Source organism: Dendropsophus ebraccatus, chromosome 1, assembly GCF_027789765.1.
Source record: "Dendropsophus ebraccatus isolate aDenEbr1 chromosome 1, aDenEbr1.pat, whole genome shotgun sequence".
Lineage (NCBI taxonomy): Eukaryota > Metazoa > Chordata > Amphibia > Anura > Hylidae > Dendropsophus > Dendropsophus ebraccatus.
Genome location: NC_091454.1, coordinates 208,224,040 through 208,244,435, shown reverse-complemented (window position 1 = coordinate 208,244,435; position 20,396 = coordinate 208,224,040). Strand labels below are relative to the sequence as shown.

At 45.6% G+C, this 20,396-nt stretch overlaps 1 protein-coding gene across 2 annotated transcripts in view; it reads right to left on the bottom strand.

The window, feature by feature from the left end:
- Window positions 1-1,330: 1,330 nt before the first annotated feature.
- The window catches only part of LPAR2 (lysophosphatidic acid receptor 2), a 41,612-nt gene continuing 22,546 nt past the window's right edge, over window positions 1,331-20,396 (bottom strand). For both annotated transcript variants that reach the window (XM_069946089.1, XM_069946082.1), the window contains exons 2-3: window positions 17,123-17,875; window positions 1,331-3,043 (exon numbers count right to left, since the gene is read on the bottom strand). In XM_069946089.1, coding sequence (XP_069802190.1) covers window positions 2,745-3,043; window positions 17,123-17,875 — 1,052 coding nt within the window. In that variant the 3' untranslated portion in view covers window positions 1,331-2,744. The remainder of the gene's footprint in view (window positions 3,044-17,122; window positions 17,876-20,396) is intronic.

Below are 20,396 nucleotides of genomic sequence, written 5' to 3'. Positions count from 1 at the left end.
GTAATTTTTTTTGTTTTTTTTTACTGTCTGTATAAATATTTTTATAGGGGGACATTAAATAACAAGACGATACAAGCAAATTAAAAAAAAAAAAGAAATTTATATATAAAGTTCAATGACAAAATATGTTTTTATATATATACATTTATGTATATCCTTTTTACATATAACAGATGATGCTTAAAGGGCTTGTTTCCAATTAGACTAGGTTCCCACTGTGTCAGAGGTTATGTTCAGGCCCCCATGGCAGATTTCCTTTGGCACTGGCCAACTGAGGTTGCCAGACTACTGCACCACAAAGACAAATGGAGCCCAACAGGAACTGTTGACTTGTAATGCGGGTGCATTGGGTTTTGCAGGATTCTTATGGGGCCAAAAAAAAGCATAGCTATGTTCTTGCAAAAAAACAGCACCACCCCTGTCTTCAGGCTGTTTGTGGTATTACAATTCCGCTCCATTCACTTCAATGGAACTGAGCTGCAAAATGCACACACAAACTGAGGTCAGGAAAGGTGATGTTTTTCTCAGCCTAGAAAACATATGTTGCCCTCATAGCCATCTTTTTTTTTTTTAACCATGTCCATTTACAGCACCTTCCTCTCTCAGTCCTAACTTCCTGAAGATCTGTCGGCTGGTGCCTTATACAAATGGAATAGTATACAAAATCAGTGTCTAAAACTGCTGTAAGGTCTATAGCATCCAATCTTTTCTGGCTCTCGTCTTACATCCGATTGGATGGCATAGACACCCACATAGCTTTAAAAATTTTTAGCACTAGTATTTCTAGAAGCTGAATACTTGGGAGGCATTCACATGTTCCGGTAATTACAGAGGCAGTGTGCTACAGACCGGAAGTTGGAGTTGTACAGTAGTGCAAGACTTCTACCACTAAGGGTATTAACGCTATACATTACCGAACTAAGAATATGCTGGTGTGTTAAACAGACGCTGAGAAAGCGTTTGACTGGGTGGGTTTTTGTTTTCAGTGCTGGGTAATATAGGGTTGGGCCCCTCTGTTAGCGTGGATCTCCTCTCTTTATTTTGCTCCCACTGCATTTGCAAAGGTCAACGGGGTGTTGCTATCTTGCCTGCTATGGTCATTGTACTCACACTGGAACCTCTGCTGAGGAGAATAAGAGCCATCCTGATGTAAAAAGGCTGACGCCAAGGAATCATTCAGGTAAAATAGAGGCTTATGTGGGTGATCTCCTTCTTCATCACATCCCCTCAAATTTCCTTCCCTACTTTTCTGGTAGAGCTGGACACTTGTAGCTTCCTAAAGTGTCACTGTCGTTAAAATTTTTATTGCAGAAATCAATAGTACAGGCAATTTTAAGAAACGTAATTGGTTTTATTAGCTGGAAAATGAATTTTTATCATGAAAAAGCAGTTTGAAGCTCTTCCCCCGTCTTTATGGTTTTCCTATGGAGAGAGAAAGTAGAGGCAGCAAAACAGGACAACAAAGAGTTAATTTACATTCACATCGGGCTCTCTCCTCTGCAGTCACCACTGACCTCTCTGACCTCTGAATAGTTGCCCCGCTGTGCAATCCTTTGTTCTCGGCTATCAGCTGCCCAGTAATTTCGCTCCTTCCCCATCCCACCTTCATAGAACAGACAGATCCGACTGATGAAAAAACAGTCGAGATTTCCTAATTCTGAGCAGTGGATGACAGAAAGGAGAGGAGGGGGGGGACCTGGGGAAAAGCTTTTTGAATGCAGATAATGGCATATTTGTCTAAAAAACCCAATTACAAAGTTTCTTAAAATTGCCTGAACTATCGATTTCTGCAATAAAAATTTAAACGACAGTGACGCTTTAAAACTCCACAGTTTGATCCATGCCGATCTCAAGAGGTGGTAGAAAGAGTTTTGTACCTGGTTTGGTAGATGTGCTATATATAGTATGAGTAACATTTAAACAGATTTGGAGCATGATGATGCCTAGAACTCTGAATTCTGGTCCATAGCATATTACCTATGTTAACGGACGATGTGTGGAACACGTGAAAGACCCCTTAGTCTAAGCACCGCATCAGAAAGGGGACAGAACACCCTGATCAGCTCTGTTAGGGTGTAGCCACCTCTATAAGGAGTCTTGCAATCTTGAGTTTGGCTAGTGATCACTGCTCTTTCGCCTTGCTCCTTGATCTTTGTGCGTAGAGTTCTTTATAAGGAGTATATTACAATGATTCTGCTATTGACAGAAATACATAAAGAATTGGATTTTGTTCCTTCTACCCTAACATTCATTCTGCTGCAACAAGTTACCCCATGTCCACTTCTGGTGGATCATATTATAGTCACTTCTGTACAGTTTATTCCCCCATATTTCTGTCCATAAAACACTTTACAACATATAAAATCTTCCACTTTCTGTAAACTAATTTGCAAAGGCGTCCTTAATCTATAGGCATCCAATAGCTTTACGCCATCCCAAAAGAATATATCGGTGCGCTTTACGGCTCTCGATACGGACTAAGCTCAGAAGCGGAGGTAAGGCCATGTCTCCTTTGATCGAAAACAGTAATTCAGCATCATAAAAGAATTCATGGGGAAGGCCAAGGCGAATGTTCTGCCCTTTAGTCAGTTCTTAAGATCTACTCAGGTTAATGATTTTTCCACCATGGGTTACAAGCTCATTCACACTGCTATAATAGTGCCCATGGTACCACAGTAGCACCTTCTCCATTGGATGCAGTCCTGGTGCCCAAGGAGTAAATTCAGAACCCGCACCAAATTGGTCTATAGTGTGGAGTCCCTAACCATATGTCCATTGTCAGCCAATATTCTCCTTTCGGTGTTGGTTGACTTGACGGAGGGTGAGTACTTGGACCCTCGATTGCAGCAGAAGCACAGGATCTGCTTAAAGGTAGCCCTCATCTCATTGTCTCTGTAGGAGTACACAATGGGGTTGATGACGGAGTTGATCTCGGCGAGAAGCAAGAAGTATTTCTCCACAGACAGGACATCGCATTTTTCGCACGCTACGCCATCCAGAAGGAGGACAATTTGGCCTGGAGTCCAGCAGATCACAAAGGCACCTAGAAGAAACGGTGAAGACATGAGCATAAGAACTGGGGATGGTAACAGCACTATAAACAATTTACAGATGGCGTCTTATCAAGTAAGGTGGCCCTACACCTTCAATAGCTCTTCCTGCCATCTGCTCCGTACACATACCCATGCAACGTTTGCTTTGATCAAGTTCTAAAAGGAAGAGTGGAAACCACCTGACAGACGCCGCTTGCAGTAATTTTTCTAGGCTTTAATTCAACATGTCTTGTCCTGCTTTCCCCTGATATCATCTGTTGGGGAAGAGTCAATACACAGATGGTAGTCTGCGGGGCCTGCCAATATTACTGGCTTTGGACAAGTTTGCTCTTATGTGTCCGGGCCTTTTTAATATAGGCAACGTTATACTGTACAGGAAAGGTGCCAACACTATAGCGGCGTCACTCTTCACCCACACTTGAACTTCCACTTGAACATCTGGCCGTCTTGTACGCTCCATTCTCGCTCAGGCGTATGCCGCCATCCGCCCAAAGAATTGACATGTCAATTGTAGAGATGATCGAACGGCGCCGAAGTTCAGGTTCGTACAAACCCGAACCATCGGCATTTGACTCCCGCTGCCTTCCCGGAAAGTGGAGACAGCCCGAGTACCGCCTGGAAAAAAGGGATACATCTCGAGTCAATTATTTCTAGGAGGACGTCGGAATCTGCCTGAATAGAATGGAGCCTATGAGACTCACGGAATCCAGCGGAGCTTATCCGCGCGGATTCCGTAGTGTGAACACGCCTGATAACCCCTTTAATCTTTCATGGCCCATGGCTATGGGCCCCATAGTGGCACAAGACATTCTTAAATGGAGGGGTCTCATAGGAGGTTGTTCATTCTCTCTTGATAAAAAGTTATGATGTATCTGTCAGTCACCTATCCTATCGACTCGCCATGCGTTGTGTTGCTGTGTTACCCATCTCTTCCTCCCACCACTATATATACTGGGCAAATCGCAGAAGCCAGGAAGCCAATGCAACTAGCCCTGTTCTTGTATATAGAAGTTCTTGCCTAGTCACTGGAGGGACCTGACTTCCAGGGGGTTGGGCCCCACAATACTGCTCAGGTGTAGAGATGATCGAACAGGGCCGAGGTTCAGGTTCGTAGGAACCCGGACCATCGGCATTTGACTCCGTCTGCCTTCCCGTTACGTTGGGAAGGTGGAGACAGCCCGAGTACTGCCTGGAAAACAGGGATACAGCCTAGGTAATATGCTGTATCCCTGTTTTCCAGGTGGTACTCGGGCTGTCTTCACCTTCCCCAAGGAACGGGAAGGCAGTGGGAAACAAATGCCGATGGTTCGGGTTCGTATGAACCTGAACCTCGGCCCTGTTCGATCATGTCTACTCAGGTGTTGTATGGCAACCTGCTGATCTGACATCTGTTCTGCTTCCATCGCTATCTTCATCTACAGCTGTGCTCCCACACGGGTGACGCCAAGAGCGTTCTTTATGGCGAGCAGCGTTACACCGTGTACCAAAAGCTTTTTCTTACCAATTAATATATCTCTTTTTTTTTCCATTGCATAACTCATATGGAAAATATTTAGAATGGGGGTAAGAATGTCTCTGATATGCTCGACCATATCAACAGGAGAGACTGAGGAGTAATTGATCACAGAGCGTTTTTTTTTCCCTCCACCCTGACCCTTGAACTTCACTTTTCTAGTATCTAAGCCTGTTTATTGGTTACACCCCAGTGACCTGTTCTCGGATACTTGACAAGAGCTAATGCTGTCGTATAAAATGGGTGTGTGACCGGCAAACCAGGAGTTAAATGTAATTAATCCACCCTTGGTGTATATAAGGGAAAACGCCTCCTCCCCGGCAAAGACGCAGCAATTACCGTGTCCTTGATCCTGTGCTGAGTGTTCTATAGGTTCTAGAGGTCGTTCCAGGGCCCTGAAAGTTGTGTAATGTGACTGGCTAATGGTGCGTTTACTCGGAAAGATTATCGTTCAAATTTTCGCTATAACGATCACATTTGAGCGATAATCGGCTCGTGTAAACACAGCGAATGATCAGGCCACGAGCAAAAAATCGTTCATTGTGATCTTTCAACATGTTCTCAAATCGTCGTTGGTCGTTCGCTAAAAATTCGCAGATCGCTTCGTGTAAACAGTCTTTCACTGATTCACCCTATGTGTGAGATGGGCTTAAGTGATCTTAAAAACGATCGCAAAAACGATTTTTCGAACGATTTATTTGTCTAAATGCCGATCGTTATAAAAACCAAATCGTTGCTTCATAATCGTTAAACAATCAATTGGGTGAATTATCCCTCCGTGTAAACGGACCATTACTAACTAAGGGCCCTTTTACACAGAAAGATTATCTGCCAAAGATTTGAAGCCAAAGCCAGGAACAGACTGTAAACAGAGATCAGGTCATACATGAAAGCCTGAGATTTCTCCTCTTTTCAAATCCATTCCTTGCTTTGGCTTCAAATCTTTAGCAGATAATCTGTCAGATATTCTTTCTGTGTAAAAGGACCCTAAACGCTGGCCATACATATAGGTGCACACTCGACTTGGCTGAGTGTGCATGTGTTCTAGAGGTTTCTTAAAAGGGTTGCCCTGCTGGAGGAAAAAAAAAAAAAGTTATCCAGACTAGTAAATGACTTCTATTTAAAAATCTGAAGTCTTCCAATACTTATCAGCTGCTGTATGTCCTGCTTGAAGTGGTGTATTCTTCCTAGTCTGACACACTGCTCTCTGCTACCACCTCTGTCCATGTCAGGAACTGTTCAGAGCAGGAGAGGTTTTCTATGGGGATTTGCTACTACTCTGGATAGAGGTGGCAGCAGAGAGCGCTGTGTCAGACTGGAAAGAATCCACCACTTCCTGCAGGACATACACCAGCTGATAAGTACTGGAAGGCCTGAAATTTAATAGAAGTAATTTACAAATGTGTAAAGCTTTCTGACGCCTGTTGATTTGAAAGAAAACAAAACGCTGGGGTACCCCTTTAAGTGCACCCACTGTTTACATAGACTACCTTGAATAGATAATATGAATGAGGGAAACAATGTATCTCAGACCTCAGTGAAGATGATAACTCTGCATATATTATGTAGGAGACAACTCCCAGGCCATGGCCTCGCACCATCTCACCACTATGACGTCAATCTGCTCCTTCATCGCTTTGTGCTGAATATTAGATTTGCTTTGGGGGGTGTAGAATTGCCTTTGTTTCCTAGACTTTGCTGTGGTGGTGTCATTATGGCGGCCTAGCGAGCCAGGGTTTGTCCCTATGTGTCACTGCGTGGTGACGCTGAGTCACTCTTATATAAAAGCAATGGCGAGGAAATCTTGTCTCCAGCTGTGCAAACATGTTGGTCATTTATTCCCCGCTCCTAAAATCCAGATGTTTCAACTTATTCCATCTGTGTGCGCCTGGCGTCCTCATAGCAGGCGCCACATAGACACGCAGTGACCAGGCAGCTCCATCTGCCATGTATACAGCTCTCTATACACAGCAGTCTGCCCTGTGCCGCTATACGGCTGCTTCTGTAATACAGTGTTACATGGCACTTTTTGTTGGATTCATAGCAGAACCCTATGTATGCTTTTCACTGGGATCAGACATATAGAAGGTATGAAAATCTATGAGTACTACACATTGTGTATTCAGCAATAGGCAGAAACCTATATATACGTATGGGTATGCAACTATGGATGGACTTAAAGGAACACTACATATAGAAAAAAGTAAAAGTGAGAAATATATAAAGAAATCTTCTCTATGTGTCCCAGAAGATCAGCCATGTCCCCCTCCTGTCCCTTGTCTGCAGCAGGATCCTCCCCGTCTGCAGCAGGATTCTCCCCCTCTGCAGCAGGATCCTCCCCCCAGCAGCAGGATTCTCTCCCTCTGCAGCTGGATTCTCCCCCTCTGCAGCAGGATTCTCCCCCTCTGCAGCAGGATCCTCCCCCTCTGCAGAAGGATCCTCCCCCTCTGCAGAAGGATCCTCCCCCTCTGCAGCAGGATCCTCCCCCCAGCAGCAGGATTCTCTCCCTCTGCAGCAGGATTCTCCCCCTCTGCAGCAGGATTCTCCCCCTCTGCAGCAGGATCCTCCCCCTCTGCAGCAGGATCCTCCCCCTCTGCAGCAGAATCCTCCCCCCAGCAGCAGGATTCTCCCCCTCTGCAGCAGGATTCTCTCCCTCTGCAGCAGGATTCTCCCCCTCTGCAGCAGGATCCTCCCCCTCTGCAGCAGGATCCTCCCCCTCTGCAGCAGGATCCTCCCCCTCTGCAGCAGGATCCTCCCCCTCTGCAGCAGGATCCTCCCCCTCTGCAGCAGGATCCTCCCCCTCTGCAGCAGGATTCTCCCCCTCTGCAGCAGGATTCTCCCCCTCTGCAGCAGGATCCTTCCCCCCTCTGCAGCAGGATTCTCCCCCTCTGCAGCAGGATCCTCCCTTCTCTGCAGCAGGATCCTCCCTCCTCTGCAGCAGGATCCTCCCCCCCTCTGCAGCAGGAATCTCCCCCTCTGCAGCAGGATCCTCCCTCCTCTGCAGCAGGATCCTTACCCCCTCTGCAGCAGGATCCTCCCCCTCTGCAGCAGGATTCTCTCCCTGTGCAGCAAGATCCTTCCTCCTCTGCAGCAGGATCCTTCCCCCCTCTGCAGCAGGATTCTCTCCCTGTGCAGCAAGATCCTTCCTCCTCTGCAGCAGGATCCTTCCCCCCTCGGCAGCAGGATTCTCCCCCTCTGCAGCAGGATCCTTCCCCCCTCTGCAGCAGGATCCTCCCCCCAGCAGCAGGATCCTCCCCCCAGCAGCAGGATTCTCCCCCTCTGCAGCAGGATCCTCCTCCCAGCAGCAGGATTCTCTCCCTTCTGTAACAGGATCCTCTCCCCCTCTGCAGCAGAAGCTTCCACTTTTTTTTAACACCACCCACCATAGATGAGATTAGCAAAAGATTAAAGAGATATTCCATAAATGTCAAATAGATGCAGGTCCCACCTTTACAGAGCTAGGACTCTTGGCTTCTGACTGCTTCCAGTTGCCAGAAGTGGTCCAGAAACCAAAAACAAGGAAACAAAGCACAAGGTCAGTGATGGCGGGGCCTGACCATAAGATCAGTAGTTGGGTACCAGTGCACAAGATTAGCAGCGGGGACTAGATCACAAGATCAGGAGCAGGGAACCAGAGCATGAAGTTAAGTGTGGGGGATCAGAGCACAAAATTCAGAGCAGGGGACCAGAGCCCAAGATCGGGAGCAGGGGACCAGAGCACAAGATAAGGAGCGGGGGACTAGGGCACAATAACTGAAGCTGGAGATTAGATAACACAATCAGGAGCAGGGGACTGGAACACAATATCCGGAGAGGGACACTTGAGCACAATATCAGAGGCAGGGGACCAAAGCACAAGATCAGGAGCAGGGGACCAGAGCACAAGATCAGGAGCAGGGGACCAGAGCACAAGATCAGGAGCAGGGGACCAGAACACAAGATCAGGAGCAGGGGACCAGAGCACAAGATCAGACGCAGGGGACCAGAGCACAAGATCAGGAGCAGGGGACCAGAGCAAAAGATCAGGAGCAGGGGACCAAAGCACAAGATCAGGAGCAGGGGACCAGAACACAAGATCAGGAGCAGGGGACCAGAGCACAAGATCAGGAGCAGGGGACCAGAGCACAAGATCAGACGCAGGGGACCAGAGCACAAGATCAGGAGCAGGGGACCAGAGCACAAGATCAGGAGCAGGGGACCAGAACACAAGATTCGGAATGGGAGACTTGACCACAAGATCAGGAGCGGAGGACCCGAGCCAAAGATCAGGAGCGGGAGGCTGGAGGACAAGATCAGGAGCTGGGGACCAAAGCAAAAGATCAAGTGTAGGTGACTAGAAAGTTCCTTTCCTATTTTCTACACCTCTAGTGACACTACTTGCCCATTCAGCTTTCCTACCCCCACACACATGGGATAACACCTTCTCTGACTCCTTTCATAGGTTAAGTTGTGGAATCTTTTGCTGCGTTTACACAGACAGATTTATCTGACAGATTTCTTAAGCCAAAACCAGGAACAGACTATAAACAGAGAACAGGTCATAAAGGAAAGACTGATTTCTCCTCTTTTCAGATCCATTCCTGGCTTTGGCTTCAAGAATCTGTCGGATAAATCTGTCTGTGTAAATGCACCATTTGTGAGAAATTGAACCCAGGTGACTGAGGCCACACAGATGACTACAGGCCGACCCTGTCTGGTGGGGTCACCATGGATGAGAACAGGGACAACATCTGGATGAAAGGAAATGAGAGGGCCGGCCATGAATAGGACATGAAGGAAGACATCTGTAGAAATAAATAAGTGCGGACCCAGCTGCTGTGTCTCCTCACACCGCTGTCTGCTCCCCAGTGACTCCCAGCCTGGAGGAAGGAGGATCTCTCCACAATCTCCTCAGATAAGGCAAGAATGCCGCTCCAGGGAAAAGTTCACGCTTTGTCCATTCAGCAGTTACTTCTTACAATCTGATGTCTTACTACAGGGGATCCTGAAGGGGCCCATACACTTTCTATAGCTGTTATTCCTTATCCCTCCATGTGCATGCTCATCTCAGCCGAGCATACGTATGCTGTCAGTGAAAAGAGATGAGAAAGCCGCTGCCAAACACCTGCCTTGTCTACTCTGAGAACAAAAGGAGTGAGCCTTGAAATTCAGCATACCCACACCTTCTTCCCAGGGAAAAAATAGACTTTTGTCTAATGTACCTGAAAGCCTTAAAGGGGTACTCCTGCGAAAACCTTTTTCTTTTAAATCAACTGGTTTCAGAAAGTTATTTGTAATTTACTTCTATTTAAAAATCTCAAGTCTTCCCATAGTTATTAGCTGCTGTATGTCCTGCAGGAAGTGGTGTATTCTTTCTAGTCTGACACAGCGCTCTCTGCTGCCACCTCTGTCCATGTCAGGAACTGTCTAGAGCAGCAGTAAATCCCCATAGAAAACCTCTCCTGCTCTGGACAGTTCCTGTCTCCGCCAGAGTGTCAGCAGAGAGCCCTGTGTCTGAATGTAAATAAAACATTTCCTGCAGGACATACAGCAGCTTATAGGTATTGGAAGATTTTTAAATAGAAGTAAATTGCAAATCTATATAACTTTCTGAAACCAGTTGATTTTCACTGGATAACCCCTTTAAAGGAGCATTCCATCTAATGGCAATGTTTTTCAGCGCCACAGAGAATAAACATGGGGTGCTGTGACTGCTAGGACCTGCTTTTGCCTTAATTTGCAATACCAGACATGGCCCATGAATAGGAGTGGCGCTCTTTAGTAAAACACAACTACAGTGGTACATTGGTTTACGAGCGTTTTGGTTTAAGAGCTCACAGTGTTTCAAAATTGTGACTTGGTTTAAGAGCATTGCTTTTGTTTAAGAGCTCCCTGTACTGGGTGGGAGGGGGAGTGGGGGAGGGGCATGGTCTGCATAGCGGGGTCTACAGCCCTGTACTCTGACCCAGGAAGTCTCCCTCACCTTCCAAATCATAGCAGATCCACTTCAGGCTGGGGCTTACATCAGGGGACAGGGGACTGTAGAGGTAATCTCTCCATAGCTGTAATCCCTCTCTCCCCGGACAGAGAGCGCTGCATGTATGTGCCCACATCTGCCCTGCTCATTCCTTCATGCTCCCTGCAGTCTCTGTCAGCCCTTGTGTTTCCCATCCTCTCCATTCCTGCTATAATGTGCCTGCACTTACACTCAGCTATACACACTGCTTCTATAATGTGCTTGCACTCACACTCAGCTATACACACTGCTGCTATAATGTGCCTGTACTTACACTCAGCTATACACACTGCTGCTATAATGTGCCTGTACTTACACTCAGCTATGCACACTGCTGCTATAATGTGCCTGCACTTACACTCAGCTATACACACTGCTGCTATAATGTGCCTGCTCTCACACTCAGCTATACACACTGCTGCTATAATGTGCCTGCACTCACACTCAGCTATACACATTGCTGCTATCCTGTATCTACAAACTGCTGCAGTTTTTTCAGGTTTATACATTTGCACTTACTATACATTATACTCCACATGCTGATTGCTATACTGTACAGTAACTTATAATATCACATATTCTGCTGTTTCTCATTGTTTGTTTCATTTGTTTTACATGTAACTCAGAATAAAAAATCATTATTTTTGGGATGTGGAACCAATTTTCTGCATTTCAATGATTTCTTATGGGAACATTTGCTTTGGTTAAGAGTGATTTGGATTACAAGCATGGTCCCGGAACGAATTATGCTCGTATTCCAAGGCACCACTGTAATCCCTATGTATTGGCATTGTAGAGACGCCTATGTAAAGAGGCTGTTCTATAACTCCGTAAGTACTAAGGTGTGGCGATGGGCGATCCTACAATACATAGACGTATACTCTGCAAATATATACAGCCAAGCTGCAGATAGCACGCACATACACATTACATGGCTGGCGCCCTCTGTTGTATTGGCCAAGTGTTCTGAATGGAGAAAGGGGGATAAGCCACTGCCAGACACCTAGGATTTATCTCCCTGGAGTGGCTGATAACAGAGAACAATAGGTAACAATCGCCTACATAGCAAATAGAAGCTAGAGGTCAGGTTTGGTGTCCCTTTAAGGCTTTTATGCAAATTGCTGACTACAGAAATCTTTCAGCAGACATTTCTCCCCATGCCAGGAGGGGAGGGCGAGCCCTGGACTCGCTGTGTCAGTGTATAAATAGTAACATCTTGTTTTCTTAGTCACTTTCCTGCTGTTTGCTTGGTGCAAAGAAAATAATAGCAAAATGTATCCAAGTGGAAACGGACAATAGATGCCGTCCTGTGCCTGGCTGGGGCCGAGCGTGTCACTCCCCCCGCCGAGCGTGTCACTCCCCCCGCCGAGCGTGTCACTCTTTCTCTATAGTCTGATACAGAGGGTACAGCTGCCGGCGGCTGATCGCAGTCATGGTCAGATCAGGCAACCTAACCTGCTCTTCCCTCTAAAAGTAAAAGTTATTTCTTATCAGAGCGGGATTGTGTTATTACTGAGGCGCTATGCTGGCCATACACTCCAGAGAGCTGCCACTGACAGCCATTCCTCCTGACTCTCCCATATACGTGAACACTCGGCCAATAACTGTTCTATAGACCTCCCTATAGACATGGATGTCCAGCAAGTGTTCACTAAGGGGAAGGGTCCTATAACACCTACAACCTATATATATTATTAACGACTAACGATAAACGATTGCAAACGAGATTGTTTATCGTTCTCCATATTACACGTCGTTAATTACGATCGTTACTATGATCGTTTATTGCTTCTGATCCCAGCAAAACAATGAACAATGTGCAATTACACTGAACGATAGCGCGGATCTTGAGCGAACGAATGTGGAATTACAGCGAACGATTAACGATAATTTTAGATTCAGATCTAAATCAACGACATACAAACAATTTTTTTTTATTGTTGCCTGCAACTACACAGAACGATTATCGTTTAAATTTCGAACGATATAATGATTATTCGCACGATAATCGTCCCGTGTAATAGGGCCCTTAGCTGCAGCCAGACAGATATGGAACCAGCTTATCCCTCTGAGAACAAAAGGGTTGGGGGAGTCCAGCAGACTCCAGACCCTTCTCTTCAACTACGTCATCTGAGTCAGGAGGCCGCCATACACCTTATACTGTCGGTGGGATCGGCCAGTGTTAGGGTCCTATTACACTGTGAACAATGTGCAATTACACTGAACAATTAGTGGAAAAATGCGGAACTTGAGCGAGCGAACGACTAGCGAACGAGTAACGATAATTTTAGGTTCAGATCTAAATCAACAATCAACGACATATAAACGATTTTTCTATTGTTGCCTGCAATTACACAGAACGATTATCGTTTAAATTCGAACGATATAACGATTTTTCACACGATAATCTTCCCATGTAATAGGGCCCATATGCTGCGTTTACACGTAACGATTATTGGCCCGATCGTACGATTAGCGATGTCGGTTTTACGATTTTTTTTTTATAACGATCAGCGTTTAGATGGTACGATATATCGTACGAAAATTCGCACTGCAATCGTTTTGCGATCGTTTAAGCCTATCTCACACATTGGTTAAATCGGCGAACGACTGTTCACACGGAACGATTTGCGATTTTTTTGCGTACGATGAACGACGATTTGATGACCTGATGAAAGATCACGATGTATGATTTATCGTGCGTCGTTCGATCGTTCGCTGTGTTTACACGTACGATTATCGTTCGAATTTGACCGTTATCGCGCAAAAATAATCGTTACGTGTAAACGCAGCATTAGTATAAGGTGTTTGGGAATCTTTCCACATACACACCCAGCTCAGCCAACAGCTGTTCCTCCCATACAAACATGTTTGGCTGACTGCAGAGATGAGTGAACGTCAAGTACATTCAGGTTCGTCAGAACCCAAACTCTCGGGATTTGATTACTGGAAGTTGGATAAGGCCCTAGGGAGTCCTGGAAACCATGGACAGAGCCAGAGGGGTAGGTATAGGACTTCTAAGGGCTGCATCCCTCAGCTTGGATGGCGGGGCCGATGACAATTACCACTTATAGTAAGGTTAGCCATCAGCCAATGAATGAACTTGTCAGCTCATTGGGCCGATTTGTCTTGTTGAAAAATCATCAGCCGATGACTGACAGCAGGAAAGGGGCAGAGCAGCTCGGACTAATCCTGTGGTTGTAGATGGGATCAGGTCATCTAACACCACCCTTAATCCTCCACAATCCTCCACACACGTGCATGCTCGGCCAACACCTATTGCTTCCAGCCCTCCCATACATGTTCACACACTCTTCGGCCAACAGCTATTTCTTACGACCTCTATATACGTGCTCTCTAAGGTCAGGTTCACGTCCCGATTCATGCCTCCATGGCACAGATATGTCGGCAACATTTCTAAATCATCTGCCAAAGTATCTGAGCTTGGATCGACATGCACCAAATTTAATGACCCGGACATAGTCAGCTAGCGACTAGACTAGCAACTGGAACACAAATAGATATTAAGGTAGCGGCGCGCTCATCCAATATGAATATAGAGTCACCAGGTGATTATGGGTAGGTTTAAACCCCCCGCATCACCTTGTAGCCAAGACAGCGTAATGGATAGGTCAATGGTTTCTTGCCAAGCACTGGCATCTACACAGGGAGAGCTACACGTCCACTACCCGGTATTCCTCAAGATGAATATCAGCCAATATATGAAGCAATGTGTAAAAAAAAAAAAAAAGAACAGGACTGCGCAAATGTAGTCAGTTTTTAGCTGACTACATTTGGGTCACTAAATTGAAAGAAGCCCAATGCTGATCCGAACACGGATACATCGTTCGGTCGTTGCCTGGTCTATTAGCCAGGAAAGGATGAGCGCAAGAGCGGCCTAAGTAACAATCATTGTCCTGTGTAGGGTGAACGGTTTAAGATTGTGAATCGCTGGGGGATCGTCCCATGTAATACCACCCTTACCGGCAGACACATCTGGTAGCAACAAAAGGATCAGGCACATTAGAATGCAACAAGCTGAGCCTTTTTCCCATCTAGCTATAGACATAAGATGGTTGGCCGATCACATTAACGTCCGTGGGTTCCGCCTTCATTATTCTAACGTGTGGGCTGTAGAAGAGTTCCTAGTGATACACTGGGGAATTTCTATATATACGACGGCTGTACACGGGCAGAATATTATCTCTCAGGTCTATGGAGTATCTGGAGCAGTGTATCAGCGACATGGCGCTCTGACCCCCTATATAAAGTAAATTACTTTGGATTACTATTATTAAGAACCAAATCCTTAGTTATACATATAGTAAAGGGTTATACAATGTTACTGCGTCATGATGACTGGGATCGGGGCATGCTAAGACTTACAGATCCATAAAACGAGAGAATTACTAGAAGCGTTGGCTAATAAAGGAGATGAGACATCAGGTGACACAGGAATGTACTGAGGACTTACATACCAGGTTAGTGGAGAAGCATTTGGCTTCCTGTACCTTTCCGCCATATGTACAGGGGTATATTACATAAGCGAACTATAAATACATGTGACCGAGAATGTTTCCGTCTTCTAATAGTTATGTATGGCAGACATCCCCACCCTGAACCCCTCTAGGCTGAAGCGTCTCCTGTCCTGCCCTCTACCCCAGATAATAATATGGTGTTATAGGACGGCTATTCATGCAGGGCCCTAACATATCATTCAGATTAGAAGCAGATGACAGCCGCGCTCTACATCCCGGCTCTATGACGAATGATACGCCGCTGCAATCTTTTCTGAAATCTGACACCGCAATATCAGTAACCATACAACCGCAAGCCTGCAGGTACAGTGACAAGTCTTGCCATGCAAGAGAAATACATATATAAGTAGTTGTTTGCCTGGCATACCAGAAGGAGCATGTCTCTTAAAGGGGTTGTCCTACCATGTCTGATTGTAAGAGACCCAGCACCATCAGAACCTGAGGATAAGGGCCCTATTACACGGGATGATTACCGTTAAATCGTTCGAACTTAAACGATAATCGTTCTGTGTAATTGTAGCCAAAGATTGAAAAATTTTTGTATGCCGTTGATCGTTGATTTAGATCTGAACCTAAAATTATCGTTAATCGTTCGCTGTAATTCCACATTTGTTGACTAATCGTTCAGTGTAATTGCACATTGTTCAATGTTTTGCTGAAATCAGAAGGAATAAACGATCATAGTAACGATCGCAATAACGATCGTAACTAACAACTATCGTTCTGTGTAATATGGTGAACGATTTCAGGTTACCGATAAACAATCTAGTTTGCGATTATTTATCGTTTATCGATATTTATCAAGTAATAGGACCCTAAGGAAGAACCTCTAATGCTGGGACAGCCCCTTTAAGGCCATAAGCTATATCTATCCACATACTCCCTATGGCGGCATCCAACTTCTCCAGCTGCCGGGAGTGAAATGCCAGGCGCTCAGCTTCGGATAATGTTCAGTTTGGCCTCTTCGCTCAACATTAATGAGGAACCTTCAGCTTTCCAGCTGTTGCAAAACTACAATTTCCATCATGTCTGGACAGTCAAAGCTTTGCTCTGGGTCACCAGGCATGATGGGAACTGTAGTTTTGTAACAATTGGAGGGCGAAGGTTCCCTATCCCTGACCCAAGTGTATGGCATCTTTCCCCGCAGTCACTACTATGTGGTCTCGTGAAGAAGCAGCTCCCCGCACACTGAGCTTGTCCCCGGGGGTCCAGCTGTTGGAAATGAAGTATTCCATGACGTCCATCTAATTCCTGGTTGTGCCTAACCCTTTACTGAGTTCCCATTCTGCTATCAAATCCATATGTGGTAGCAGAACTTATTGACAGGGGTTATCCCAATGGGGTGACCCTTAAATTGCTCCAGGTATGTAGTAATAACATTGTTATTGAGCTAGGACCCCCATTATCTCTAGAATGAAGAAGTCTTCAGAAGTCTTCTAGGTAGTGAACCCTTTCAGCTTGATGATAGGTCTTCCATCAAAATCTATGGGACCGTTATGTCCTCTAGACCTCACTGGGGGGCCAAGCTCACCAATCACCTCCAATGGCATGTGATGAACCATGACAGTACCTAAGATCTCAGTCCTGGTTCTTCTTTGGGCCCCCCTTCGCATCTTATTTTAGGGGCCAGCATATGTCACAAAAAATATATACATTTGGTAAGCAGAGCCAACATAGTAACTAGAAGACTACATCTGATCCAGTAAAGTCAATGGGCCGGCTGCAGGTTTGACACAGTATAGTGTCCTTCAGCTAAAACCCCAATCTATTACTAAGTGTTCAGTTTTCCTGCAACACCTCCACAGGTGGAGGTAGGTATTACAAAAACCCTATACAAATCAATGGTTTGTCTGTGTAATGCAGGGCAGAAAAGGTCCTCCGGGGTTACAGACGCTCTTTGAAACTACTCTATACTCTAGAGATAAGGATCCAGAAGAGAATACCCCTCGAGGATTCCCTTATTATGGACAATACCTTAAGGAGGTCATAACACTAGCACAAAGTAATGACATATATCACTTACTCAAAATGATAAAGACGGTTTTCATCAAGTTGATCATGGTCTCCCGATACTTGGGGTGGAAAGATGTGTGTCTGGACATCCGGGCCATCTTCCTCTTGACGTACACAAAGATATGCATGTATACCACCATCATAATGAGAAATGCCACCAAGTTGGATACGGCCCAGAAGATAAGATAACTCCGGCTGTATAGAGGGGCCATTCGCGAACATGTCTCAATGTTACAGATACAATGCCACCCAAAAGATGGGATGAGACCCAACAACAAAGCTGCCAGCCAGATGCAGGCAATGAGGATGCAGACACGTTGGTTGGACATCTTGCTGTGGAGCTGCATGGTAAAGACGGTCTGGTGCCGCTCCACGGCTATGGCTAATAGATTGGCCACGGAGGCTGTGAGGCTGGTATCTAGTAGACTCTGTCGGAGGAGCCAGGTTTTCACAGTAAGGCTTTTAGTCCGTGGACCAGTATGGAACATGAGATAAGTATAGGCTACTCCGGCAAATAGATCTGCAGCTGCCAAGTTCCCCAAGAGATAGTAGATGGGATAGTGGAACCTCCGGTTTATCACGATGGCCGTAATAACCATTATGTTGGTCAGAAGTACAAAGACACACACAGTAAGTCCCAGGACGACCACCAGTATGTCCTTCGGTCTCCATTCTGTAGTTAACTCTTTCCCGCTGTTGTTGTAGAAAAACTCTATGCTTTGGTTAAAGAAGCACTGCTTCATCTTAATGGGGTCGGTAAATCCTGAAAAGAAAAAAGACAATAAAGAGAAATTAAATTTGGATTAATAATTCCAAAATGGACATGGAGACCCAGAAGAAAACTCTTTTATACTGATGTTTTTGTTGGGATTGGGCGACAAAAAAAAAAATCTGTTCATCTAGGTGTATGGAAAAAAAAATTACAGAACCAATGACGATCCAAAAGCAAAATCACCCAACCCTGAACCCTACTCCAAAAATATGCTGTAGTTACAGTCAGCGCCTTCAGGGCTAGGCTATGTGGCTGACATTACAGAGATGGAGAATATGCCTACCATAGCTCACAACCATCCTGGCTATCTCCCACCATGGAAGGCAAAATCTGCTCACCCACTTCCGAATCATGCTTCACACCTCCTGCATCCCGAGGCCACAGATTCCGGCTGAATCTACAAATAGATCTCTAACTGGTATACTGTGTAGGTGACGGTACGCTTTTACCCCAAGACAAGATGACAATCTCTATGGCATCAGGATATACTGTAGTTATACACCTCCCCTAAGGGTTCTTTTACACGAGCCGATTATTGTCAATGAGGATTCCTAGAAATGCTCATTCGCCAGATAATCGGTCGTGTAAAAGTGACAACAATCGACTGCCGATCAGTAACATATTGGCCCATGTGAGAAGAACTATAGGGGGACGTTTATGAAAATCCCATCAGAGGCGTACCTTCTCCCTGGTGTATGGCTGACGTATCCTCGGCTTGTAGGGGGGGTTGTGGGGGTGAAGAGGAGTCGAGGCGTGCTCGCAGGCATAAATCATGATCCAAATCTACACCTACTGGAAGCAGGTATTAGGTACACCGGACACAGGTTCGGGTGCCCAGCCGTCTAGATTCACTAAGAGGCGTGCGTCTGTCTTCATAAATCCCCCCATAGGGCTTCAAAAAGCTTCTTTTTTTGCCCTTAAATGTATTCTCAGCAGCACTATTTTTACAGTGTCATCTGTTTCATTTAAGCTCAGCTCCATCCATGCATCAGACCAACACAGATGACATGGCTTTATGTCTCAGGAAGTAATTTGTCCTGGATCAGACAACTTTTTCTGAACTACAGGATGACACCATCACCTATCAGATCCTTCCTGACAGCTCCCAGACTCCTCTTCTCCTCACCGGACTCTATCTGTATGCTGCTGCTATCTCTATGGGATCAGGATAGAATGTTGTTAAACATATTCCCTGAGGCTGTGTTCACACATTGTGTTTTTTTCTATGTTTTTGTTGTGCTTTCCCAGAAATTAAAGAGGTTGTCCAGGGAAAATTAACTGGATAGGGGACAAGTAAGAGATTGTGGGCCGTCTGACAACCACACCCCTGGCCAATCTCTGTATCGGGCCCCTGATGTGAATAGAGGGTACGGCACGTGATCCGTGGCACTATTCATTTCAATTCATGTGACGTACCTGCGGCTCTATTCACAACAGGGGTCCGATAGGAAGATCGTGGGGGGTACGGAGGTCGGACTGCCCGTGATCTCTTACTTAGAAAAGGCATCATAACTGCATACAATGAGCCCAACCCCCTTATTACTCTCCGTTATGGAGTCCAGCCCAATAAATAGGTTTTTCTCATTAAAGGTAAGAAAAAGCACAGCTACTTTATAGCAACAACAGCACCACCCCTGTCCCCCAGGATGTTTGTGGTATTACAATTCACTTCCATCCATTTAAATGGAAGTTAGCTACAAAACCAAGAGTTATACTATTCCTTGAAGAAAGTGAGCACATTTTTTAAAGCCTGGATAACCCCTTTAAGTGAACTACAGTGATGAGACTCCCCCTGCAAAACCACGGGCTTCATAGGCAATGTGTATGTCCAGCATTGAGAAATCATTTCGGTAAAAAAGATTAAATCAATATGGCTAAAACATCAGCTTAACCAGTCAAACCCAATGCAGCCTTTGTCAGTCAGGGCATGCTTGGAGTTGTAGTCTCTCAGAAGATGGAGAGGTTGGAGACCACTGGGGTAAATGTGAATGCGGACGGTCCTTCATAGAAAAAAAAAAGTTCATTCTAGCAGCTTTGAGTTCTGGTTGATTTAGAGGGATCCGCCATAGGGGACCCACCCTCTGCTAAGGGCCCTATTCCACGGGCCGATTGTCGATCGCGTGATTGTTAACGATAAACAATCTCAAACGACCACTATTGCGAACGACTTGAAATCGTTCACCCATTTACACGGAACGATGATCGTTACTTATGATAGTTCTTGCAATATTGCGTTCATCGCTACTGCGAATGACCGAACGACGTCTTATTCCATACGAACCATTTGTGAACAAGCAACGATAAAAACAGGTCCAGGTCTTATTAGGCGATCAACGATTTCTCGTTCGTCGTTTAATCGTTAACTGCTTTTCAACCGAACGATTATCGCTTCGTTCCGGACGACTTAACGGTTATCCGAATGATGATCGTCCCGTGGAATAGGGCCATAACTCTAAAAGGGATTGTTTAGTCTGACTGTATGGAGCTTTCTGTGGTTTACTAGATGGCGGAT